Source organism: Trachemys scripta, chromosome 1, assembly GCF_013100865.1.
Source record: "Trachemys scripta elegans isolate TJP31775 chromosome 1, CAS_Tse_1.0, whole genome shotgun sequence".
NCBI classification, from domain to species: Eukaryota; Metazoa; Chordata; order Testudines; family Emydidae; genus Trachemys; species Trachemys scripta.
Window position 1 is genome coordinate 252,430,857 of NC_048298.1, and position 27,879 is coordinate 252,458,735.

At 40.0% G+C, this 27,879-nt stretch overlaps 1 protein-coding gene across 2 annotated transcripts in view; it reads left to right on the forward strand.

Annotated features, from left to right (window-relative positions):
• Nucleotides 1-27,879, forward strand: part of ABCC4 (ATP binding cassette subfamily C member 4) — a 224,509-nt gene that overhangs the window by 183,727 nt on the left and 12,903 nt on the right. For both annotated transcript variants that reach the window (XM_034758263.1, XM_034758264.1), the window contains 3 exons: nt 384-473; nt 908-1,080; nt 6,180-6,285. In XM_034758263.1, coding sequence (XP_034614154.1) covers nt 384-473; nt 908-1,080; nt 6,180-6,285 — 369 coding nt within the window. The remainder of the gene's footprint in view (nt 1-383; nt 474-907; nt 1,081-6,179; nt 6,286-27,879) is intronic.

Below are 27,879 nucleotides of genomic sequence, written 5' to 3' on the forward strand. Positions count from 1 at the left end.
TGGTGTCAAAAGTAGCACAGATATGCCAGTTCAAGTACAGACAGAATAAATTGTTGCATATATTTCGATTTTGTCAAAATACCTGTATTTGTTTCATCTGTTTTATTAAATATCTTCATGCAGGCTTGTTATGCATTTATCTTATTTTTTCTTCAACATGCCCCTAATACACCTCTGAGTTTTCTTTTCTTTTATTACTTCTGTGATATAAAAAGAATCACAACTGTTTTTTTCCTTGCATTGTACTAGGAATCGTTTGTTGTTGTACTACATATATGTGCCATGCATTCTTCAAATCAGCTTTACTGTGTTTAAATTCTGTGTTGCAGTATGAAAACTAAGTGTATATAAAAAGTAAAATGTAATGTTGCATTGGTTTGTAGGAGCCCGTTCTGTTCACTGGAACTATGAGAAAAAACTTAGATCCTTTCAATGAATACACTGATGAAGAGCTGTGGAATGTCTTGGAAGAGGTAATTCCAAATATCTAATCATTTGTATCTAATGTTCACATATAAAATAACATTATTCATAGTGTTTATACATATTAGGTTTGATTTGGTTTTGTTGGATTCAGTGAGGATATGGCTGACAGAAGAGAGGAAAACAATTGTGGGGTGTGTAAATGTATATAAATGTCTCTATATATAACATTGACCTGCTGGATCTTGCATTAATATTTTTTATCATGCAGGATATATTTTGATTAATTAAAAATAGATTTTTAAACAGTTTTAGACTTAACTGTAGAATTGAATTATATAGTGTGTGGATATGAGTATGACATGTAAATCTTACATGCTTATTGTTGTGTAAAGCATAACAAAAAATAGGCAACCTAATCACAACAACAATATTTTGTTTAGAAATGAGTTACTCATCCTACAGTGCATTGGCATACCTACAGGTGCAACTGAAGGAGGCTGTGGAAGAACTTCCTGATAAAATGGAGACACAGTTGGCAGAATCTGGATCTAATTTTAGCGCTGGTCAGAGACAGCTCGTGTGCCTTGCCAGGGCAATTCTCAAAAAAAATCAAATTCTGATTATTGACGAAGCAACAGCAAATGTGGACGCAAGGTAAAACACCAAAGGCCACAGTAAAATGAATTATCCTGTTTGTACACGGTTGGTGTAACACAGAGGTGAACTGAAAAGCTTCATATCTTGTGCAGCCTGTGCTGGGGTTTGTGTTTTCATGAGACGCTGATGGCATCACTAATGCCTAATCAGAGCAGGCAAACCAAACACTGTACATGTCTTAAGGGGTTTGATCACGAAAGCTCCCCTGAATGCATCCTGAGAGGGGATAGATACAGGCTTGTCCTCGGAAAGAGAAAAATATCCTTGATTTCTGTGCGTAAATTAACATTCGAAGCTATTTACCCTGCAGCAGCCATGGATAAAAGACTCCTTTTGGAAATGCAGATCAGCACTGTCAAGATAACCTCTTAGAGAGACAGAATGGATGAGGCAATATCTTTTATTGGACCAACTTCTGTTGGTGTCTCTCTAATATCTTAGGACCGGCACAGCTACACTGCAAACAAAAGATAATCTCTTGACAGACTTCACAGAATGGAAAGATTCTAAGGCCACCACCATCCTACAAAGATGAGGGACCTCATGATGAAAAAGTTAGGCACAGCGTTGGGGTCTGTTGATCCAGGAAGGGTATCCTGTGCACATAGTGACAAAGCCTTGTAAGGAAAAATGACTGTGACAAATAACAAATAATATTTATTAGATCTCATTCCTTCCAAATGCTCAGGATGGTATTCAGTACATACAGTTGGTTACAGATAAAACCCATTAAATAGAGGAACTCAAAATCCAAAGAGATCTTCGAATATTATAGAACTAAAAAATAAAGTAGTCTTTAAAGCTCCTTTGAACACTGGTAGGAATAAGTAAAAGAGACCGTATTTTTTGAAAACACTGCAAATATGCTGCATCAGTTTGAGCTGAACAGATAGTTCCACCAAACTATGGTTTGAGAAAATCCAAGGACAACAAAACAGCAAGTCCCTCAAATAGATGCATTTAATATTTTTATCATCAAAGCAAATTGTAGTTCACTCACTGGTCAAAGAATTTATGCCTTCTGTTCATGACTGGTCATTCAGTGCACTTTTTTCCACTAGCTGCAATCAGTGGAGTTGCTTTGATATTCAAATATAAAAGGAGTTACAAAAATCAATTCCAGATATAATAAGGATCTGAACAGCATTAGTGAGAAGTCTTGCCTGTAGTATTCCAGCGTGCTATATTTAATATTATTATTTATTTGAATTACCACAGCATGTGGGAGGTCCAGTTATGGAACAGGACCCCATTGTGCTAAGCAGTGTACAAGCACAGAACAGAGACGGTCCCTGTTCCAAGCGGCTCACAATCTGTGTATAAGATTAGACAACAGATGGATATAGACAGACGGCAGAGTTCAAAGAAACAATGAGAAAGTTTTGGTCAGCAGGATAGGCAGAGTTCTCTGCACACCAGCAGCCTAACTGTTGTCAAGCTTTTTGTAGGCATCCTGGCAAAGGAGAGTAATGCTTTAATCATGCAAGATGATCAGTGCAGGTGGACCTCTTGTGAGGATCAGCTTGCGGGATTGGGGCCTGTTTGGTTTTTGATTTGCTCACTGTAGGTCACTTTGGTTGTATTTTCCCTGAGGAAAATTAAATTTGGGTGCTAGCAGAGAGAGAAAAGCTGACTAAAGAGTTGTGAACATATTGCCACATGCAAAACCTACAGATTTTGTGGCCATTTCTGAGGAGGTAGTACAAATTTTTGATTTCCCCAAAGAAGTCGGTCATTCTGTACACAATACACAGTTACTTCCACCACTGCAGTGCTGTATATTGCCAAACTGTTTTAGTACTTTGTGAGAGACTGGCAAGATGTGTAATGGTCCAGTGCTGGGAGAAATTACCCTTCTGTATCAGAATGCCAAACTTCAAAAATTTAAGGGCGGTGTCCAGTGAAACCCTCCCGAACTGCAGTTAACTGTACCTTGTTTACCTATAGTAAGTCTATAATTCTGGAAGCAAAGTATCATTGTCAGTTCTTACACTGCCGATAGCCAAGGTGGCACTCCTCTTTCCACAGAAGAAATGGGCTATTTTATTTTCACTTGTATTAAAAACAAAAAACCAAAAACACTAGCATTAGCAATTAATAGACTTCTTCCTGATTCCCATGGAGTCCAGAACCACAAATTCATCCTTCCACTGAGGTATCTGCCCATGACTCATTTTTGTAACCTCTTCCTGGGAGAGAAGTGGTGCCAGCAGAGAAGCTTTGCAGTGAAACATGCATTTCATTTCTAAAATCTTTAGAGAAGAAAGTGCCTTTCCTTCTCCATAGATTTTGGGCTGCTAGCTTATTTTTGGCTAAAAAGTGATATAATCTGTGATTTAATCAGACCAATGGAAATTTCATATCCTCTTATTCATCCTCCCCATTTTGACATCTTTATTTTTTTTATTTGCACTATCTATTTAAATGATCTTACTTGACATATGCTGCAGATGTACTGCAATAAAGTAAATGTTTACTAATAGCAACCATAAACATTGCAATACAAATGATTGAAGAGGTATCAACTTTAACTTGGAGTTTCTTCTTTGAGTTGGTTTGCACTGCAGTTTGCACTACCTTTTTCTTAAAATCTTGGGTGTAGCTGTGGTGGTGGACTTTTAAGTAGTGCAACCTAATAGGATGCACATCAGGAAATACTGCAGTCTATTGCCAAATAGAAAATGGTCTAAATATAAAAGTTTACATAAGCCTGGTGGTCTTATGTAAAGTCTTAATGTATAAGTATTTCACATGATGATTGATGGAAATTTAGCACAAGTTTAGCTTTTCTTCATGGACATGAAGTTGGAAATTTTATCTCCATGAATAAAATAATTCTGTAGTAGTTAAATGATTCTTAAAAGTTGCACATGAAACCCTCGGCATTACAATTGGAAATGATATGAATCACTTTATTTCTGGCGTTATGTCTTGGAAAATCTCCAGTAATTGAGACTTGTGAAACTTTCTGGAGAATTTACATCCCTTTTTCATCCCCAGATAAATCTGTTTGCATGATGTTTAATTAAAATAGGGTTGGGTTTCCTTGTCAGCTACCATTATTTGGTTAACGTTCAGATCAGGTTTTTGTTTTCAAACGTACCTGAAGGATCGCGGCTCTAGTGAAGCTGGTCCACAGAGGGGCCTGATCCCAGTGCGAATTCACCCTGAGGAATGGCAAAGCCACTGCTACTTTGCCTCAGTTTTCCACTGGGTGGGTAGCTGTAATTCACATTGGGAATGGCATTTGCACTCAGTCAGCCCAGGCTCTCTGGCCCACACCCATTTTCCAGCTAAATCTGGGTGGGGCCTTTTTTGAGGCTTGCTTCCTTCCCTCCCTTGTTGAAGGTAAAGTTGCAGTTGCTTTCAACAACCACAACGCCCTTTTCCCCTTCCCTCCAGCAGACTCTCCTTCAAAATCTGCATAAATCTTGGGGTGAATCTATCTCAGTACCTATCAATGATAGGTTCTATATTATTTTGTAACCTGTACTGTTTTAAGTATGGGCCTCCACTTTTTTCTAATTAATATAGTTAACTCTTTTGGCAGTCTCACTTTCAGAACTTTTTGAAACTGCACATACACGCAGCCATTGGTTTATTATTAAGGATCAAGGCCCCATTGTGTTAGATTCTGTCCAAAATATAAGCAAACATGGCATCTGCCATGAAGAACTTACTATTAAAAGATGCAACAAGAGAGTGCAACAAACAATAGGAAGAAAGGAAGGACAAGGATGATAGTAAGTTCGTGTGGCTACAAAGGCTGGCAATGGGCACAACTTGTTTAAACTTTATTTTTAATTGTTTTCAGGATTTTTTATTAAGCTATAACTCCTTATGCTCCCCTAATGACCCATCAGTAAAAATGGTTCTGAACTTACTGACCTTAATTGTTTCTCCCTTTCTTCTATGTAGACCATCTCCAACCACCCCTCTGTCTAGAATTATTGGAGAGGAGGGGTGTATATAAACTATCCTCACAACTGCTTCAGATAGTAGGGCCTTCTCTCTTCCCTGGACTACTGTCTCCCAGGTGACTAAGAGATTGTCAGGGCCCTGGTTTTCTCCCTTTGACAGCAGCATCGAGAATAGCAGGGATTGGTCCCTGAGAAGAGGGCAGAAAACCTATTGGTTATGAATTGAGTGCTCTAATACTACCATGGTTTGGGGTCTGAAGGTGCCAGAAGGGCTTGCCTGTGGTCCAGGGCTGCTGGAACAAGAGTGCTCGAAAAGTCTGGCTCCAGGGGAGATGAGGGATGGGTGAGGAGCAAGCTCAGCTGTCCCCCGTAACCCTGCCTCAATGGCAGTTCTACTGCTCCTGACTTTTCTCCTTTGGGAGAAGACAGGGGCCTTCTTAAAAGGCAGTTTCTTCAGGAAACTCCAAGGAAGGCTCTGCCCACACTGGGACCATGTGCCCCCAAAATCCTGGTTCCACAGGGAGCTGATGTTCTGCTATCTTTATGTCTTGCATCTTTAGGTAATAAACATATTCACAGGGCTGTCCCCTTTGCTGGAGAGAGATTGTGGGTCCTGAACTACTAAAGAGATGTCTTTTATGTAATATATGGATATTTTTATATTGCTGGGTTAATTTCAATAGGGGATATTTGCTTATTGTAGATACTTTCATTCAGACTCGAAATAAAAAGTTAGATTGATATTTTGGAAGATGTATATAGTGCTAGACCTTTGGATGTATGTGATTTAGCTTGGTGATTAAAGCAGTGGGATCTCTTACTGCACTAGCTGCGGTAAAGTGGGAGCAGGTGCTGATTCCTCAAGTCAGGGAGAAGAAACTGAGCCATTCTCTCCCCCAGTTCCATCTTGCTTTAACCACTGATCTTTGGTGCACATGATAGTGGAAATTCTTTGAAAAAGAAACATTTTCATCCTTAACCTTCAGAATCCTCCCTTGGGTTTCTTTCATGACGTGCCAAACCGTATTGAAGGAAGGACATACTCCAACACCTCTGCAAATTAATATTTCCTGATGTTACAGTTATTTACAGTACAATCATAGAACTTCTCTGCAGTCAGATCATTGTTCATGTAGCTCTCTCACTTCCATTTGCACTGCTCTTTCTGTGTTTCAGAACGGATGAGTTGATTCAAAAGACAATCCGTGAAAAGTTTGCCCAGTGCACTGTGCTGACCATTGCACACAGGTTGAACACCATTATCGACAGTGACAGGATTATGGTAAGAAAGTTAACAGCATTGGTTCAAATAAGATTGAATAGACATGGGGTTTTTTTTATTCTGATCCAGGGAGGAAGAGAAGGTGGTTTTGGCAATTATAAATCTATGTAAAACTACCTTGACTAGCAGCTCATAGAAGTTAAGGATGGAAAAAGACCTATTAGATCACCCAGTCACTCTCTCTGCTGATGCAGCATTGTACTCTACAGTCAGGGTCCCATGTACTCTGCAGACATATAAATGTATTAAGTATCTTTCACTGCCATCTCTCGCTCCCCCCAGCTCATACCTGACAAAGACTCAGTGAAGTGCAATCCGTTGATTATTTTTCAGGAGGGGATATTTTTGCTGTGCTCTCCCGGCAACCTGGCTGCAGTCCCTGGGCCTTGGCTCCTGCAATGTTGTTTAGCCTGGGTCATAAAATTCTTCCTCCCCTGTGTGCCAGGGGAAAGAGGGAGCTTGTAGGTAGCTTTAGCAGATCCTCTCTTCAGCTTCCCAGTGCTCAGTTGCTTTGCTGTTCTCCAAACAGCCCCGCTTCCCAGCCTATACTTCTGGTACCTGATCTCCCTCCATCACCTTTATCTCTGCCCCCAGCCCCCACAATCTTACTTCCTGGGTGCAAACTGGACATTTTGGGCTCCCAGGCTTGAAGGAATAACTACCCTGAGTGGGGAAGGTTGCAGGAAGGGTTTGGTAGGCCAGGGAGACAGAAAAGAAAATGTCCAGCACCTGGCCTTAGTAAAATGCTGACTTATTCAGCAAAAATGCTGAATATTTTGGAACATGCCAAATTCCGTGTCTATAGAATTGTGGACCTTGATTGAGATGAATTAAACAGTTCACAACTCTTAGGATCATTGTTTTAGGTTGTCTGCACTGTCAGGCCAGTATTACTGCATTGGTTTATGCTCAGTTAACTTCTTCAAGGTTATCTTCACGAACATAAGGGCAATAACATAATGTGTCTTATACAGGAACAGATTCTGGAGATTAATTTTGTAACAAAAATTGAATTCCACAGTCATTGCATACACATGGCCCTGTCTACAGTACATGAATTAGTGTTTCCCCAAATAAATGTCCTATGCGGTGGTGGGGTTTCCACCACTTCCCTTGAGAGATTATTCAATAGCAATATGAGAAGAGTTGTATTGATATTTTATATATTTTCTTAATTTCATCATGTTATAGTATGGATACTTCCTTGTACCATCCTGATATAACTTTCCCTCCTTGATGTCTTCTGCAGCATTCAAATATTTGTATCTCCTCTTTTATAGTCACCAAACCAAACTATGAATACTCAAGTGAGACATTTAAGTCTTTCCTTGTAAGTAAGTCCCTCCAAATTCCTAATTATTAATCACTGTTGTTTCTGTTCTCTGAACTTCCTCCAATTTGTAAGGATCTTTCTGGCATTGATGTGTACAGAACTGCAAACAACATTTCATGTGCAGTTGTCTCAGAGATGTATAGAGAAGGACTGTTGCTTTCCTGCTCCATCATTGTTGTGTCTGAGCAGCCTAAATTTGTATTGGCCTATTTTGCTCCCATATTGTATTACAAACTTGTGTCTGATTTGATTCCTTGTTCCACTCTGTGTCTTCTAGCCTTCTATCAGAAGTACTGCTTTCCAGATTATTTCCTCCCATTGAACATCTATGTAAATTATATCTCAGTTTGTTATTTACTGCCCAAGTTTCTTCAGTCATCTGTGCTGTCTTACTATAAGAAACTTGAAAACTGGATATAGACATAGTACATCAAGATGGAGGTCAGCATGTTAAGAGAATGGAATGGCTCATCATCATCATCATCATCATCATCATCATCATCATGTTCCCTTTACGCCTCTGGTGTTTAGGGCAGTGACAAAGCTCCTCCACTCCTGTCTGTTTCTGGCAAGTCTTTCAATGGTTCCCCAGCTGTGCCCCAGGTCTTTCAACTCATCTTCCACAGTTTTTCGCCATGTTTTTTTGGGGCGGCCTCATTTTCGCTTGCCTTCAGGTGTCCATCTTATTGCTACTCTGGTGATGGAATCAGTTTCCATCTGAAGCAAGTGGGTAATCCATCTCCCACACCTCCTGGCAATGATGGTGTTCATGTCCTCTTGGCTGCACTGTGTCAATAGATCTTGGTTTGAGATTGATCTGGGCCAAAAGATACAGAGCCTATAATCTCTTGTTGATTGGTTTGAAATGAGCTTGATAGTAGTCAATGAAAGCAACTGCCAGTTGTGAAATGGTTTACTAGATGTGGATCTGTCATCTCATTTCTTAGGTCCCAATTATGCAGTTGGTAGCTCACAGCAGACTGCTACTCTTGCACAGAGCCTCAGTCAAGTTAATGCAACTCTGCATAGGCACAGCTATCCACCCACATGCTATTACTTGTAAGATGAGGGCTTTTGTGGGCACGTACATCACAAAAAGCAACAATAGAAATGACACTAGAGGTCACCCTTATGGTTGAACAGAAGGGTCAAGATTTTACAGAGCTGAAGACTGAAGTACACTCTCCCCCCTAGATGAGGGTGATATTAATAGAATCATCTTTATTAAACTTTTTCTCTCATAAAAGCTGAAATAGGGAGTGCTTTTATTCTCACTAGTTATTTTTTCCTCTTGGACACCATAAACGCATTTTAAACCAATAGTCAAGGATTGTAATGGTTGTGTGGTGTATACAAAAATGAAGCATCTGTGCCTATTGGTGTTCTGGAGCATCATAAACATTAGGCTATGAATTGGCAGATTATAGTTCACTGCTGGGTAGTCACTTCATAAATATTGTCTTAATAAGTCATGTAACTGCAAATGCTTACGGTGTAATAATTAAGTATTTCTTCACTGGTGACTACTTCCCCACAAAGACTGTTCTGGTTTTGTTTACTCCCACTATGTTGAACAAAACGCTTGTTCAGAAACAACTGCAACCTAATTAATAGCTTTGTTTGTATGTTGGCTATCCAAAGGGATTTCCACTTGTTTTGGTTTATTAGGCACCATTAACATGTTAGATTCAGAATGCTATTATATAAAGATGTTTTCACGTTATTAACCATGGTACAGTCATAATGATGGCTACTTAAAAGGTAGACAAATTAAAAATAGTCTTTCTTCCCCTACTTTAGTCTTATGACTAAAGATAGTTCCTTTGTTGTAGCTCTAGAGTTAGCTTGCTATTTCTGATGTTTGATTGTTTCCTTTTAGCTTATATTACAGACCCCTTTCCTTTAAAAACCCTTTATGTCCACATACAATCCTATCTGACTTCTCTTGGAATGGTTTTGCTGTCCTTTCTAGATTGTATTAAGGAGAAGATTTACAAAGTGTCCCATAGGCTCAGCAAGCTTTACTAGTCCACATTGTTGGCTTGAGAATTCTGCAAGAATTTGCAGGGGGGAGAAACATAATACAGAAAGAATGAGAAATTTAATACCTATTGTGAGCCATTAAGAAACCTCTTTTCTTCAAGTCACTACACAGAGCTTTTCCTGGCTTGGAGCCACTTACAGCTGGTTTCCAGTAGCTATGAGTGAGACTTAATCTTCTCTCACTACACTAGCAGCAAGAAAGACACCAACATGAAACTATTGGCTCTGCCTCCAAAAGATCAGAAGCATTGTACGCCATTGAAAATAAGAACATAAGAACGACTGTACTGGGTCAAACCAATGGTGCATCTTGCTCAGAATTCTGTCTTCCAACAGTGGCCAATGCCAGGTGCTTTAGAGAGGCAGAACAGGCAATCATCTAGTAATCCACTCCCAGCTTCTGGCAGTCAGAGGCTAAACGGCAGTTTAATGGAAGAGATACTTTTAAACAAAAGTATACTTAAAAAAAAAATCTGCATTCATATATACATGTACCTTATGGGAAGTGACCTATTAAAGAGGCTAGAAGGATTCTGGAATTCTAAAAGACAAAAGAAAACCAAAATAGTGTTCCGTATTCTTACAACAGCAAGAGACTGTTCTTCATTGTGGAAGTAGCACATCTAAATAAATATATTCTGTGCATGCAAACTAGCCTTCATGGATGATTCAGATTAATAAACAAATTACACTGCTCTACAGCCAAAATGCTTCTGAAATAAATGTAGTCAAACTTTACTAATTCTGGGTCACTGAGAATGAAAATGATGTTTAAAATTGTTGATTGGCTCTAGTTTTCAAGATATGCTATTGGGTCAGTGTATACGACCCTTGACTTGGGAATGGCGGAGGATAAGTGAGTTATAAAGGGAAGGGATCTCAATTTAAACCAGAAATGACTAAAATACATCTTTGACTGGATCTATGAATAAATCTATGACTGGGTTTGGACAGTACTTGCTTTTTAGGCAAAACAATGAATGATGCAATCTGAAGCTGGTATTGCGTCATACATGGTATGAATTGCATCATGTTATTCCTAGAAGTCATGGATGATGCAATCATAACGAAGCTTACATCACTCTGCTGAACAAATTGCCCTATATCAGCTCTAGAAATCATACAGTGTCGTGCTCTTATTTTTCAGTGTTTGATTTTTGCAAAGGGACACATTTCTGTTTAGCCAAAGTGAGCAGAGATGCCTCGTACTTGTGTGAACAGTGCAGATAACTTCTGCTATGTTTGTGGTGAAGTGACTTTTGCATCACAAAAGCGCAGTATAACCACTATGGTTAAGAAAGCCTATCACCTTTATTTTGGCTGCAAAATTGGAGATCAGAACAAGAGGTGGGCCCCACACATATGCTGCAACACTTGTGCAACAAATCTTCGCCAGTGGTTGGACAGGAAAAGGAAATCTATGCCTTTTGCAGTGCCAATGATTTGGAGAGAGCCAACAGATCATACCAGCAATTGTTACTTCTGCATGGTGCCTCCAGTTGGGAAAGGTGTGTCAAAGAAGAAAAAGTAGACTGTGCATTATCCAAACATTCCATACGCTATACGCCCAGTACTCCACGGAGAAGGACTGCCGGTTCCTGATGCACCAGAATCATTCTCACTTGAGTCAGACGAGGAAGAGGATGGAACTTCTGGTCCTGAACCATCAATGTCACAGGACCCACATTTTCTCCCATCCTCCTCCTCTGAACCACACCTCATAACACAAGGTGAACTGAATGACCTTGTCAGGGATTTGGAACTACCCAAGAGTAAGGCAGAGCTGTTGGGCTCCAGACTACAGCAGTGGAATCTTCTGGCAGGTGATGTTAGGGTTTCCATGTTCCGTGACCGTCAAAAGGATCTTATCCCATTCTTCTTCATGGAAGGTGATCTTGTAGCCTGCAACAACATCGATGGTGTGATGGCAGCCCTCAACATCGTTCACGATCCAGATGAGTGGAGACTGTTCATTGATTCATCGAAGACGAGTCTTAAAGCTGTTTTACTGCATAATGGCAATGTTTTGCCATCAATTCCAGTTGGTCATGCAGTCCATATGAAGGAAACCTATGACAACATGAAACAACTTTTGAGGTGTATAAACTATGACCAACATCAGTGGCAGCTTTGTGGCGATTTGAAGGTTGTTGCTCTCTTGCTTGGTCTGCAGACTGCATACACAAAGTCCTGCTGTTTTAGTCGTTCAAGAGATTCCCATTACATCAAGAAAGATTGGCCACTCTGACAGTCATTGGAGCCTGGGAGGAAAAGTGTTCAGCCGCCACCACTTGTTGAATCAAGGAAGATTTTTTTACTACCCTTACACATCAAGCTGGGTCTGATGAAGAATTTTGTCAAGGCCATTGACAAAACACAAGCAGCTTTCAAGTACCTCCGTGGAAAATTTCCAAGGTTAAGTGAAGCTAAGATAACGGAAGGTGTCTTTGTTGGTCCTCAGATTCATGACCTTCTTCGAGATGATGCATTTGACCATGCACTGTGTGGCAAGGAAAAGACGGCATGGAAAGCCTTCCAGTTAGTGGCAATACATTTTCTCGGAAACAACAAGGCAGACAACTACAAGTTGTTGGTGGAAAACCTCCTCAAGGCATACAAAAGCCTTGGTTGCAACATGTCACTAAAGATACATTTTTTGCACTCTCATCTAGATTTTTTTCCACCGAACTGCGGAGCAGTGAGCAACGAGCACGGCGAGCGATTTCACCAGGACATTGCAACAATGAAGAAATGCTATCAGGGCAAATGGAGCCCATCAATGCTTGCAGACTATTGCTGGACAGTGACAAGAGATGCGCCATTTAATGAATACAAGAGACAAGCCAAGAAGCGCTGAGTAGACACTGAATAGGACTAAACTATGTACAGAATAGTTTTTTGCCTTTTGTTTCATAATACATTTTATTTATATAACCCTTTTGCTGATTTTTAAAGTGTTACATAAACAGGACAGGTGAAATATTATCATGTAAAGCAACCATAAACACATGAAAAGACCTAGGTTTACAATTTATGATTAAAACTCTATCTACACAATATACATAGACATAAAATCTAAAAACTTAAATATCTTAGAAACAGTAGCCAATCAGTTGTTTTAATTGTCATATTTGAATTCAGCACATCAAAATACATAATAAATAGCACATTTTATCTCTGAAGCAGACGACTTCTCAAATATTGTAGACCAGTGTTACTTAAAAGTCAGAGAATTTCAAAAGTTAAGGCTAAATAATTAACCTTAACTGTATTCCCTTTGTGCACATATTTTCAGATATGGGCTCTCAATATTACAATGTGTTATTTCTTAAATACAAATGTGTAACTGTGACAAGGTATGTAAAGCCCACACCAGGCAGGAAGGGGTTAAGGAGCTGCTCTGTGCTGGAGTGGTCCACACTTGTGAGTCATGTCAAGAATGGAGGAGGAGGAGGAGCTCTGGGAGGAGAACTGAATGTTCAACTTCCTAGCTCCCAGGGAAAAGCCTGGCAGACAGCAGAGCCTACACCCTCACTGAAAAGAAGACCCAAGTCACATGAGGCAAAGGAGGCTATATCTTATTCCTTCCATTGTTTGTGAACCAGTGGACGTGGAGCTGGATTGTAAGCCATCCAAGGCCCCTCTGAAGGAGGAGAGGCCAATGGCCTGTCTGGGACTGTCTATATAGTCCCTTTTCCTTCACTTATGTTGCTACTCCTAAGTTGTTTTTTCCCTGGGATCTCGAAAGGGGTAAGCATCCTAAGGAACTTGGCCGGAGGGCTGAGTGCTATTGAGTGCCCCTTCGGAGTGCTATTGCGTTCCCTACTTAAGTGACCAGACCCAGAATAAGCATACAACTCTGTCAACACTCCAAAACGGTGTTGTTGAGGGGTCATAACCCTGAAAATAACATGATACAAATTGCAGGGGTGCAGGGGAGGAAGGGGGTAAGAGTAAAAATACAAAAATGGAAATGAGCTATTTATCTTCCAGGACTTGTAATTTTCTACACCTTTTATATTTTTCTGCTCCTGATGAAAACTGCCTCCAATTCTAGGCCATCCCAAATTTATGCTGTCTCAAATTATAGGCTTTCAATAACTTATCAGGATTTAAGTGCAGACTTCAAACATAACTTTAGACTTGCTGAACTCACTTTCTTCAAGCTGGGCTTGTTTTATAAATCTCACCAAAATCTAATAACTAGAGCTAGGCAGGAAACTGTTTTCTTGCCTTGTGAAAATTTCAAATATTTTCCCATTATATACCAGATAGAACCATGACCTTTTTAAAATTTTGGTGAGAGAGAGTAACACCAACCCAGAATAGTCCATTGGTGTTCCACTTTGTATTAAATATTCATTAGTACAGAGAGCAAGAGAAAGAGACTGATTTTATATCCCACTGGTTAGGGCACTGCTCTAGGATGTGGGAGACCTAGGTTCAAATCCCATCTTCAGATATACAAAGTGGAACTGCTCTGACAGAAGACACTGAGAGAGAATCACCCAGAATACCCAATAGTCTCATAGACTTTAAGGCCAGAAGACACCATCATGATCATTTGCTCTGACCTCTTGCACATTTCAGGCCATAGAACCTCACCCACCCACTCCTGTAATAGACCCATGACCTCTGACTCAGTTATTGAAGTCCTCAAATCATGATTTAAAGACTTCAAGTTACAGAGAATCCACCATTTACACTAGTTTAAACCTGCATGTGACCTGCATGCCCCATCCTGCAGAGGAAGGCAAAAAACTCCCAGGGGCTCTGCCAATCTGACCAGGGGAAAAAATTCCTTCCCAACCCCATTTATGGCAGTCAGTTGAGCATTTCGGCAGGATCCACCAGCCAGACACGAGGAAAGAATTTTCTCTGGTAACTCAGAGCCCTTGCCATCTAGTGTCCCATCACTGGCCACTGGGGATACAGTAACTCCTCACTTAATGCTGTAGTTATGTTCCTGAAAAATTCAACTTTAAGTGAAATGATGTTAAGCGAATCCAACTCCCCCATAAAGGGGTTAGGTTCCAGGAAATTTTTTTTCGTCAGACAAAAGACTATATTATACACACACACACACACACTCAAGTTTTAAACAAACAATTTAATACTGATACACAGTGATGATGCTTGTGAAGCTTGGTTGAGGTGGAGGAGTCTGAGGGTGGGATATTTCCCAGGGAATGCCTTACTGCTAAATGATGAACTAGCAATTGGCTGAGCCCTCAAGGGTTAACTCTCACACTCTACAAGGCAGCAGGAATGGAGGGAGGGGAGACCACATTGCAGACAGAGTCACACATCGTGTGTGTGAGCAAGAGAGATGCGCATTTCCCCTTTAAGTACACTGCTTTGTTAATTAGATCAGCTTGCTGAAACCGCAGCTGCTGACAGCAAGCTCCCTCCGTCCTGAGCCCTGTCGTGGGTCCCCCCTGCTCTATGGAAGATGGGGTAAGCAGGGTGCAGGAGCAGGGGGGGAGGGGGACACCCTGACATTAGCCCCCCCTCTTTCTCCCCTCCCCCCCGCACATCAAGCAGGAGTCTTGGGGAGCAGCTCCAAGGCAGAGAGCAGGAGCAGCACATGGTAGTGTGGGGAGGGACAGCTGCAATTGCTAGCCTGCTGGGCAGCTGCTGCACAGGGAACTTAGGGAGCGGGGAGCTGATGGGGGGCTGCCGGTCCACCCTGGTTCCAAGGCCCCACCAGCTAGCTGCAACGGGCTGCTCTTCCTGCAAGCAGTGGACAAAGCAGGCAGCTGCCAAACGTTAGAAGGGAGCATTGCACAGCTTTAAACGAGCATGTTCCCTAATTTATCAGCAACGTAACAATGAAACAACGTTAACCGGGACGACTTTAAGTGAGGAGTTACTGTATTTGCCACTAGCAGTTGAAGATTGGCTACATGCCATTGTAGGCAGTCTTCTCATACCATCCCCTCCATAAAGTTATCAAGCGCGGCCTTGAAGCAAGTGGGGTTTTTTGCCTGCTCCCCGCCCCACCCGTTGCTCTTGTGTCAATGTTGGTGCTTAACTTAAATACCAGGGAGAGGGAGGAGTTATTTATCACTCTGATATATTTAAAGAGAGAAATCATATCTCCCCTCAGCCTTTTTTTCATTAGACTAAGCAAGCCAAGCTCTTTGAGTTTCCTCTCCTAAGGTAGGTTTCTCTGCACCTGTTCCAATTTGAATTAATCTTTCTTAAACATGGGAGACCAGAATTTCACATAGTGTTCCAGATGAGGTCTCACCAGTGCCTTGTATAATCTCTACTGATGCATCCTAGGACTTCATTAGCTTTTTTCACAGCTGCATCACATTGGCAGCTCATCCTGTGATCAACCAATACACCCAGGTCTTTCTTCTCCTCTGTTGCTTCCAACTGATAAGTCCCCAGCTTACAGCAAAAAATTTTGTTATTCATCTGTAAGTGCATGACCTTGCACTAATAAATTTCATCTCTTTTGTATTACTCCAGCTTCAAGGTCATCCGGATCTTCTTGTATGATATTCTGATCCTCTTCCGTATTGGCAATACCTCCCAACTTTGTAACAGAGAGTCCTGTGGCACCTTTGAGACTAACAGAAGTATTGGGAGCATAAGCTTTCGTGGGTAAGAACCTCACTTCTTGCATCTGAAGAAGTGAGGTTCTTACCCACGAAAGCTTATGCTCCCAATACTTCTGTTAGTCTCAAAGGTGCCACAGGACTCTCTGTTACAAAGTTGGGAGGTATTGCCAATACGGAAGAGGATCAGAATATCATACAAGAAGATCCGGATGACCTTGAAGCTGGAGTAATACAAAAGAGATGAAATTTATTAGTGCAAGGTCATGCACTTACAGATGAATAACAAAATTTTTTGCTGTAAGCTGGGGACTTATCAGTTGGAAGCAACAGAGGAGAAGAAAGACCTGGGTGTATTGGTTGATCACAGGATGAGCTGCCAATGTGATGCAGCTGTGAAAAAAGCTAATGAAGTCCTAGGATGCATCAGTAGAGATTATACAAGGCACTGGTGAGACCTCATCTGNACCTCACTTCTTCAGATGCAAGAAGTGAGGTTCTTACCCACGAAAGCTTATGCTCCCAATACTTCTGTTAGTCTCAAAGGTGCCACAGGACTCTCTGTTGCTTTTTACAGATTCAGACTAACACGGCTACCCCTCTGATACTCCCAACTTTGTGTCATCTGCAGATTTTATTAGCACACTCCCACTTTTTGTGCTAAGGTCATTAATAAAAGTGTTAAATAAGGTTGGTCCCCAATCCCTGAGGAACTCCACTAGTAACCTCCCTCCAGCCTGAGAGATCACCTGTCAGTATGACCCGTTGTAGTCTCCCCTTTATCCAGTTCCTTATCCACCTTTCAATTTTCATATTAATCCCATTCTTCTCCAATTTAACTAATAATTTCCCATGTAGAACTGTATTAAATGCCTCACTGAAATATAGGTAGATTAGATCTACTGCATTTCCTTTGTCTAAAAAATCTGTTATCTTCTCAAAGAAAAAGATCAATTTGGTCTGTCACCATCTACTTTTTGTAAAAACATGTTGTATTTTATCCCTATTACTGTTTATCTCTATGTCCTTAAGTACTTTCTCTTTCAAAATTTGTTCCAAGACCTTGCATACAATGGAGGTTGAACTAACAGGCTTCCTGGATCACATTTTTTCCCTTTCTTAAAAATAGGAACTACATTAGCAATCCTCCAGTGATAGGGTACAACCCCTGAGTTTACAAATTCATTAAAAATCCTTGCTATTGGACTTGCAATTTCATGTGCCAGTTCCTTTAATATTCTTGGATGGAGATTATCTGGGCCCCCTGATTTAGTCCCATTAAGACGTTTGAGTTTGACCTCCACCCTCGGATGTGGTAATTTCTCCTTCATATCCTCATTTCTATTAGCCCCCCTGCCACTACTCCCAAATTCCTCATTACCCTTATTAAAAACTGAGGCAAGGTATTTGTTTAGGTTTGGGCTATGCCTGGATTATCTTTAATCTCCACCACATCTTCAGTGCTTCTTTCCTCCTTTTCTTTTTATTTATATGGCTATAGAACCTTTTCCTATTGGTTTTAATAATTTCTTTTGCAAGGTCCAATTTTGCTTGGCTTTTGGCAGTTCTCACTTTTCCCCTACACTTTCTGAGCTCCAAGGTCACTTACCTTGCTGATCGATCTCATCTTCCATTCCTTGTAGCTTTCTGCTTTCTCTTAATCACCTGTTTGAGATTCTTGTTCATCCAGCTTGGTCTAGAATCCTTCTCTATGAATATTTTCCTCTTCTTGGGATGCAGACTTTAGATAGTTTCTGCATCTTTGACTTGAAGTAATTCCAAGCCTCTTCCATATTCAGGTCCTTGAGTTCTTCAGTTCCCTTCCCTAATTCCCTTAATTTTTTTAAGTTTGCCCTTTTGAAATCAAGGGTCCTCATTGCAGATCTATTTTTGTTTATCTTTCCATTTAGTTTAAAATGAATTAGCTCATGATAACTTGAACAAAAGTTCTCTCCTACAACCAGTTTTTCTGTGAGGTCCTCACTATTCACCAATAAAAATTCTAAAATGGCATAACATCTTGTAGATTTGGTGACTGTTTGGTGAAGAAATATGTCAGCTATCACATCTAGGAAAATATGGGTCCTACTATTATTGGTATCACTTGTCCTCCAATCTATATCTGAGAAATTAGTCTCTCTAAATTACACAATTCCCAGTAGTATTTATTTAATTAAAAACATTAAAGTCTCTATCCATCTCCAAATTGGATCCTGGGGGTCTGTAGCAAGCACTAACCCAGGGGACCCTCTGGTAGCTTTATTCCCCAAAGTGATTTTGGGCCTAAACAGACTCTGTTTTATCCATTCCATCACTTCTAATTTCTTTACAGTCTACCTCATCATTAATATACTATACTACTCCATCACTTTTACTTTTATTTCTGTCTTTCCTGAATAGCACATACCCTTCAATACCTGTACTCCAATCTTTACTATTCCAGCATGTTTCTGTTATCCCTATAATATCTGGTTTCACTTCCTGCACCAGTAGTCCTAGTTCCTCCATTTTGTTACCCAGGGTCCTTACATTGGTGTATAAACATCTGTTTTTTCTGCTTGGCTTCACCCAGATTCCTCATTCAATTAGGTACAGTCATTCTACTGCCAGTATCGCCTACCTGGTAGCTTCATTGGTATTGACACTATCTTTTCTCTTGATGTCCATTCTCCTACCCTCTATTATTTCTTTGTCCGTTGCTGTATTCTCTCTTACTTGATTTTCCTCCAGATCGATGTTAGAATTAGGCATGGACATTACGTGAGCATCTCCCAACCATCTCACCTGAGTTCCTAGTTTAAAGCTCTTTTAATCACTTGTGCCAACTTCCATCCCAGAAGTCTATATCCCTCCCTACTCAGGTGGAGTCCATCCCATGAGAACAAACCTCTGTCCATGAATGCCTCCCAGTGGTTGAACATCCCAAAGTCCTCCTTATACCACCACTGCCTGAGCCATCTGTTGATCATCATAATTTTGTTTTACCTTTGTTCTCCTTCTCCAGTCTGGTAGTTAGGGCACTCAGCTGGGAGGTGGGAGAACAGCAGAACAGGGATTTGAATGTAGGTCCCCCCACCCCAGGTGAGTGGCATAACCAATGGGCTATACAGAATGGGAGAGGTCTGTCAGACCAGAAATTCCATCCTGGACCTGAGAAACCTTTTGTGGTTAACATTTCATCAAAAACGGCACATTTCTGCAAAATGTTTGGATTTCAGTGAATCAACATTATCTCATGAAAAACTGTTCTGTTGAAAAATTCCTGACCAGCTCTACTAAAACCAAGCTAAATTAAAAGAAAATGTGCTAATAAGTTTCAAGGTGCAACCGTTTGCATTCAGTATATGCACTGAGAATGAGCTATCCTAACAAAACCATTGTGCACAAAGAAATTGTAGAAAATTCTGACCCTAGTGCTGAACTGGTGACTTTAAAGTGGAGTTCTACCCTCAGCAAAAACCTGTGCAACCCCATTAGCCTAAAAAGGGGCATAATCTGAAGACAGTGGGATGCATGCATGCTGAAGGCTTAATATGTCCTGCAGAAACTTTAGTAGCGATGCAAGACTAACTGTCAGAGCCAAGGATGAGTTTGTGGGCTGGTATTTGGTATCAACATGGTCACTTGCAACCTTAGCAAATTTGACATTAAAATCAGTGGCACTGGTAATGTGGATCCCTACAACTGATATTTTTACAGTTTGGAGTGAAATCATACTTAACTAAACTTAACTAAAACAAACAAAGCTGGCTTAAACCACATATCTAAATGCAATCTGCAAAACAAAACAAGTTTGATATTTCCTTCATAAGTAATGATAGTACTTGGTAAGGATAGTGAAAGTAACCAGAACACATTTCTAATTGGAATAGGGGGACAAGTTGTTGCTGATTTTTGTTTAATGCTCAAATATTTAAATGGCTAGATTGAGTTGGCTAAAACTTTCAACAATATTCATGTTTAGGCTGAGTCCAAGCATGGAAAATTTTAGATCAAGGACATTTTTGAGAAAGTCATGAGCAAATATAAAAGTTAGGTTAGTGTAAAAAATGGTAAATCTTCTATTCACACCCACTATAATAATCTGTTCTATTTTTGAAAAGGAAAGAAGCTTAACTGAAAGAGAAAAAGGAAGAACAGAATTCCTTTTACCCAACTACAGACAGAGTTGGCCTTAGGAATTGTTTTAATTCTAGTCTGTTCCATCCCTAAAGCCATATTTCTGGTTTCATAATCCAGGTCACACCTTAAGATGATCTCCACTATATCTTTCTTAATTACAAATATGTTTATCAAAACTTCAAACACTTGAAATCATTGAGAGAAGAGTTGTATTGTGTAAGATGATACTTTTCCAACACAATCACATCAATGAGTAATAATATTTTGCATTTATACAGAACCTTTCATCTGGAAATTTCAAAGCTCAGTACAAACATTAATTAATTAAACCTCAACAACCCCTCGAGGTAGGGAAGTATTCAGAGTTATTGAAACTAGAATTGGAAAAGACTTGTTAGGTCAGATCATCTAACCCATCTCCTGTAATAATAATACCATAATAATAATCTTCCCATGTTACAGATGGGTAAATTGAGGGACACAGAGATTAAGGGACATGCCCAAAGTCACAGTGAGCCATCAGCAGAACTAAAAATACTCGAGTCCTGATGCTTTTGTCCGATGTGAACCCTACATCATGGTGCTTTTCTCTGAGGAAAGCCTTATAGGAATCTTTGAAGTGCTGAGAAATATTTGCCAAATTTCTGAATTATAGTGATGTTTCCCTCCTGGAGACTTTCATATCAGTGGAATGTTTCTTTGATATGGAAACTGTGTGTGCAAACAATACTTCATCTTCTAATGTAAAAAAATGTAGTTCACCATTCTGGTAAAAGGGAATTTCAAACTTATGGGGAGTGTTACTTTGTTGTACAGAAAACATGTTTTGATTACATCCTGAAATGACTAATATCCAGGCAGACAATGTGAAAGTATTGTAATGTACTTCACAGCCAGAGCGCAAGAGTTCAGACAGCAATAAGCCAATATCCATTGTTCTGTTGGGAAATGCTTAGACTCAGTCTGATCCACTCTATTTTATCAGCAGCTGTTATACCAATCTGGCCTTATGTCTGTCTGTAAGTACCAAGCAAAGGTAACAAAATATAACATCATTTATCCTACAAAGGCCATGGCGTTTTTAGAAGCATGAGAAACAAGAAATGATACTCTTGAAGGAGAAACGAAGAATGACACATATTCTGTGGTGTTGGTGTATTCTCTTTAAAGTGGTGGATCCATGTGTAGAGTTGTTCTTTGTTTTTTAAATTGAAAGCGTTTGCCAGTTTATATTGAGGAAACCATTGAAATTTCTCATTACTCAACCAATTTACAACTGATTTTTTTATCTATTGTTCGTGTAAACTAGAGTTATGTTCTCTGTCAATAAAAGTAATTTCTTAAGCTCTCTAGTGAATCTCTTTCATTCTAGTTGTCCCCATGTTTTTTGTTATTTTTAATGTATTGTGCCCTTGGTAAAGTTTATTCCAGGTTCCTATATATTGTTGTGCTTATCTTGCATGTATGGATGAGTTTACCAGTTTGAATGGGGGAAGCTGGTAGATAGGATAAATGCTGTGTTAGCACCACTCTGAATACAATGGTTTACAGGCTCATCTTTTGCTTTTTGTGTTAATGGAAATCATTGGCTGTCATTATTATAGATAATCTTACAAGTTCTTTTAAGCTGACCATATAGGCGGTTTGATCTTGTAGAAAAGTGTGAAGTTAGTTGCAATGCAGTTTCTTGTAGAAGCTGAGCATATCACCAGGAAAGTTGATTCTCTCTGCCCAAATGTTGCTGTCTAGAATCATTTATTTGGTGAAGAGCTACTGGCTAAAGGATATACTGACTCTTGCAAGCATTACCATGAGACAGAAGCCCTGCATGTGCAAAAAGCTGGCTGAGATAGATCATCTGGCCAAGACTGTAGAGTTTGCTGGACCCCAGCATGAACTGGGAAACCATGAAACATCCTGAGGAGCAGAAGTTGTTCCATTTGCATGCACAGCTTGAAATCCAAAAGTGGAGAGAACTGCAATGAGGGTATAAAATGTATATAATATTCTATAGAAAAGTACAGAAACCCAAGAAGCATCTGATCTTATAGTGATCCTGGATCATGAATTGATCAACTGGGTAAGGTCAGTGGGAAACATCACAGTTCTAGTGCCATTGACACCAATCAAAACAGGACCCTCTGTTACTTTCAATCAAAACAGATGACCTACTGAAAGAATACAAAGATGTTTTTGAGGGTTACAGCAGTTATTTGGGGGCAAAATTTTCAAACTTCCGAGCCTAAAGTCAGGCTCCTAAATCCATATTTAGGCACCTGAATCAATGACCCTGTTATTCAAAAGTACTAAGCATCAGCAGCTTCTATAAAGGTTAGGTTTCTAGTTTTGAAAATATTGGCCAGAGAACACCAGATTAAGGTCTAGATTCCAATAGGTCTCAGAGTATGTACCATGGTCCAAGAAAAATCGCACTTGTACTGCAACACAAAAATCAATCAGTCAGGTAATGAAATATTGAAACTGGAACATGTAGAGGTAATTGTCAAAGTAGATGACCCTACAGAGAAGGTGATTGAATTCTGCAGTGGTAGAGGAGAAGCTGCACACAGGAGAGCTACAGCTGTGCTGAGTTCCATGACCAGGGCCGGCTCCAGGCACCAGCGAAGGAAGCAGGTGCCTGGGGAAGCCAATAGAAAGGGGCGGCACTCCGCCCATTATTGGGGCAGCAGGTCCTTCAATCCCTCTCTTCCTCTTCGGCGGCAACTCTATTGCTCCGCTTCAGTCTTCGGCGGCACTTAGGCGGCAGCTCAATCCCTGCGCTTCAGACTTTGGCAGCGGGTCCTTCACTCCCTCCCTTCCTCTTTGGCGACACTTCAATTGGGTTTTTCTTTTTCTTTCTTAGCCGCTTGGGGTGGCAAAAAGGCTGGAGCCGGCCCTGTCCATGACACCTGAACAAGGGAATCAAATGGGACCATTACCAGAGGCATACGTTTGATGAAGTGACAAGTACATTCTTGGGATACCCAGTTTTCCAGTGTCTGAAAGGCAAGGCTGGAAAAACTGGAAAAGAAATTCAATACTTATCGCGAGAGCTGGTTGGAAAAATGTTGACAAAACGTTCTGTCATCAGAATTTGCCAATACATCAAAATCAAAACATTTTGCAGAAACTGTTCAGTTCTGACAAAATCCTGCTGGAAACCAGGCAGGATTCCAGCCGGGTTGTCTCTTCGGCAGTCTTCCTGGCATGCTTCTGAGGAGCCTGAGCTTCCAGGCTCCCAGCTACTTCGCAACCCACTAGACTCATGAGTTCTTGGCAGCCCAGGATTTCTGGGTTCCCTGCTCCTCGGCAGCCCACCAGGTGGGCTGTTCTGGAGCTGGAACTTCCAGTAATGCTGGGCTGAAAATTTAGAACAAAACCAAATTTGGAAATCTCAAAATTCTCCACAAAATGGAATTACCATTCTCTAGCCAGGTTTACTAACCATGTTTACTATCCCACAAGGGAAAGACTTATTTACCTGCTTACTGTTTGGTACTCATTCAGCTCACGAAGTGTTTCAAAAGACCCTGGATTAAAGCTCTGCAGTGCTTTGTGTAGCTGAGGAGGACATATTGATGTTTGTGCTTTGTGCTGAGGAAAACGATGCCGAGCCATGTGCTATGCACCAGATATCTAGACAAATGTATCAAAACAACTGAAATAAAGTATGTCAGTCACATTCCCTCAGCTGAAGGCATCAGATCTGGCCCAGCAAACTCAGCAGCAATCTCTGAAATGAGACAGTCAGAATCCTGCTGAGCTTGAAAAGAAAATTGTTGATTTACCTTGCCAAGTTCAAACCACACCTCTCAGATGAGTTGGCATCACTAAGAGATCTCCTAAAGAAAGAGTCAGACTAAGTTTCAATAGGACGCCCAGCAAGGTTCTGCCATCACCTAAATGAAACAATTAATTGCTAATGCAAGCACATTGGGCTAAAGCAGTGTCTTTATGTGGAAGCATCGAAGTGAAGACTTGGATTTGAGTTACTGCAAGAAGTGAAGACTGTTTCATGCATTCAATTCTCTCATCTCCACAGAAATAATCTATGTCCAGATTGAAAAAGAAATTCATGCAGTTGTGTTTGTTGTGAGCACTTCCATCAATACAATTTGGGGAGGGGGGGGGAAGGACAATGGAGTCAGATCCTTTGGAGGCAACCACAGGTAATAAAACCCAGATAGCAGCAGCACCAAACTAAAAAAAAATGATTTTTTTTGCTCCTGCAGAAACCCAACATTATTGTTAAACACCGACCAGAAAAGGACATACCAGTTACTGAAACCTTAAGCAGATAATTTCTGGCATAACATGGCAATTTGCAAGAGTCATTTGAGCCACAAGTTCATTGTCAAGCATGAAAATGGCTGAACTAAGGGTCGCAACCAAGCTAGGTCTCCATTTATCTACACTGAAGAAACCTATCATTGCTGGCTGGTCATAAGAAAATGTTTGTCACAGTTGTTGGAGTTCTGGACATTCTATGAGTAGCTAGTAGTTATGTATGATCTGACTCCTCCAGGTGAAATATTTGTGGTTTCATGGTCACTGAGCTTGGAAAGGACATGGATAATTCTTTCAAGACACACTGTGATAAAGTAGTGCATGACTCAAGGTTTGCTCTTTGGTTTCTTAAGAATGGACAAATAGAAGACGTGCTAAAGTTTGTGCTGCTGTGAGAAACCTCCAAGTGAAACTCTTGGAAGCATGTAATCCCTTAACATACTGTCTTGCCAGTGGCAGGAGGTGGTAGCTGACCTTTGCACACTGTATAGTGAAAACAATGTGAATCTAGTAGTATATTATAGATGTTGTTTTGAGTTGCAGAGACTGAAGAATGCAAAAACTTCCACAATGGCTGGTACACATAGACATCTTTGCCCAACATAGAATACATGAGGTGTTGGTATCAGACGATGGCCACCAGTGTAGGGATTTCAGCAGTTTGCACATGGCTATGATTTTTGTTATGCCATAATAGCTAGCTACAGATGTCTGCAATCAAATGGGCAAATAGTAAAAGACTAGACTGTTAGGCACCTACTAGTAAAGGTTGACAAGAGTGGAGGTGACTCATATCTTAATTTGTTGGGGTAGAGCAATTTGCTAATGGATGGTAGCATGGTCAACTTCCAGTGAGCTATAATTTAAGACTAAGCAGTCCCACCCATCCAGATGCTAGAACAAGACTACTTAGCATTACTTCTCCCCCAGAAAGTGGGGAGAGAGAGTATTCAGAATCCTAATGGTCAGCGGCATTGTCACACCATAGTCCTATCTGGACATTGGAGAAATGGTTAGGAGCATGAAACTTCAGCACTTGCGTCTGATGAAGTGGGCATTCACCCACGGAAGCTTATGCTCCAATACTTCTGTTAGTCTTAAAGGTGCCACAGGACCCTCTGTTGCTTTTTACAGATTCAGACTAACACAGCTACCCCTCTGTTATTTAACAGTGGAGTAGTTGTACCAAATCTCAGGAAGAGTGTGAGGAACATTTATATCATGTGTGGAGAGTAAAACCTTTGAAAATTATTCCTGAACTGTATTTGCAGTCTTCTTTGTATCCTCAGGTCACAACCATGTACCAGGAAGGATGAGATCTACAAAATGATTTTTATGAGAAATGTGTATAAATTTCTGAGCTGGCTAGGCAAACCATGATGAGGAGGAAATGGCTTAACACTTAAATCTGAGTTTATTCAAATTGGGACACAAGCTGCTGAATTCTTTCCCACAAAGCTATGCATTATCTAGAGTCTTGGATAAAATATATTTCTTATAATTATGATGCAATTAAAAGTGTCTCCTAAGTACTCCTCTCTTGCCAGCATTTTGTTGAAGATCAGCTTGATGTGTCCTCTGAGGATAACTCTATTTAAAGTATTTTTCCCTAGTAGGATTTTGAACTTTATAATAATTTTGTTTAGTTATGTTCTCCCTAAATCCAAATTAATTCAGATATATTCCCCGGGAGAAAATTTGCTTGAATTAGTTTCCTTTTTAATAGGAAATAAAAACATTTATGGTCAACTCTTGAATGTCCAGTTTTCCCTGTGGCTACACGGTGAATATTATTCATTCTTTAATAATTGAAATACACCACCACTCCCTTGTAATCTATTTTTCTCAGAATGTTTTATAAAACTGTAGTGATTCTATTTGTTTGGCTGCTTTCATTGTTGAAAGTTAGAAAATAATATATACAAAGTTTAAAAAAAACAGTTTATCTTTTGTCTCTCTGTTGGATAGCCACAGTTACACAATATTTGTTAGACCACTTTCAAAGGCTGTATGCTTTACCTTAATCTGTGGCTTATGATACATTAGCTTGATGAGGTAATGCAGGTAACACAGAAGAAAAGTATTATTCATGTAAGAAGAAAAGTATTATTCACTTTCAAAATTAATATTTATATAGAGTATGGTGAATGTATGTCATTTGAATTCACCAAATCCTGCATAACTCAGTAATGTGGGACAGATACAGGGATATACAAAGAAACATAAATAGTTCACATGCTTTGACACTTACGTTTCGATGCATAAATCCAATTTTGTTTTTATATAGTATGTACTTTCTTTGTCTTCAAAGTCTTTTAAACCCCTTTTACTCTTTGCCAAAAAGACCTCTAGATTTAACATAACTTTTCTTTATCCTGTATTTAATACTTTGGCTTATATTTTTCTACATTTGTTAAGTGAGCTGCAAAAGTAAGCATGAATACAGAACGAGCAACCAGAATGTGCTCAATGTCCAAAATAATCAGTCTGTGAGGGGAGTTCAATACATAATAAATTTAAACTAATCTTAAGCAAAAAGTAATGTTCCTGAAGTCTGCTGGCCAGTTTTCTTTGCTGTGGACACTCAGAATGCATCATTCTTTGAGATCACAGATAGTGAAAAAATCTACTATTGCACAGAGTGGGCCCAAGTTAATAAATAAAAATGAAATTATAAAAAATAATCCTTAAAAATTGCACCAGTTAAGGGAAGAAAACATACTATTGCAATAGATACCAGAGAAAAAATGGCCAACAAACTTGTGGCATTAAAAAAAAAATCTTGATATAAAAAAGTAGCTCAGAAATATTTTTGTGGCAAAAGCAATAGCCCCCAGAGGCTAGCTAGAGAGGCCAGGGGGAGGATATATTTTTGTATGGATAACACTGCACTTCCAAATTTGCTTTTGCAAGTCACTGTAAAATTGCTGCTTTCCTCTAATTTTGTTAAATCCTTTCCCACTCTTTTCTCTGTTGATCTCTCTCTCTTTGTCAAACTAAACTTTAAAGTAGTGCCTTCTATCCAATGTGGTACTATTCCCTTTTGGTAACTCTCACACTAAGTTGTGTGTGATGGGGCGGATGACAACTATTCACCCCAAGAAAACTCCACAACTCAGATTAAACATTCGGTGATTCAGAAATGGCTAGGGGACTCCATTCAAGAACCAAGAGACACATTTACACATTTTTAAAGTAAAAACTGTAAGGCCAATACTGCCTGAGTACAAATGGCATTCT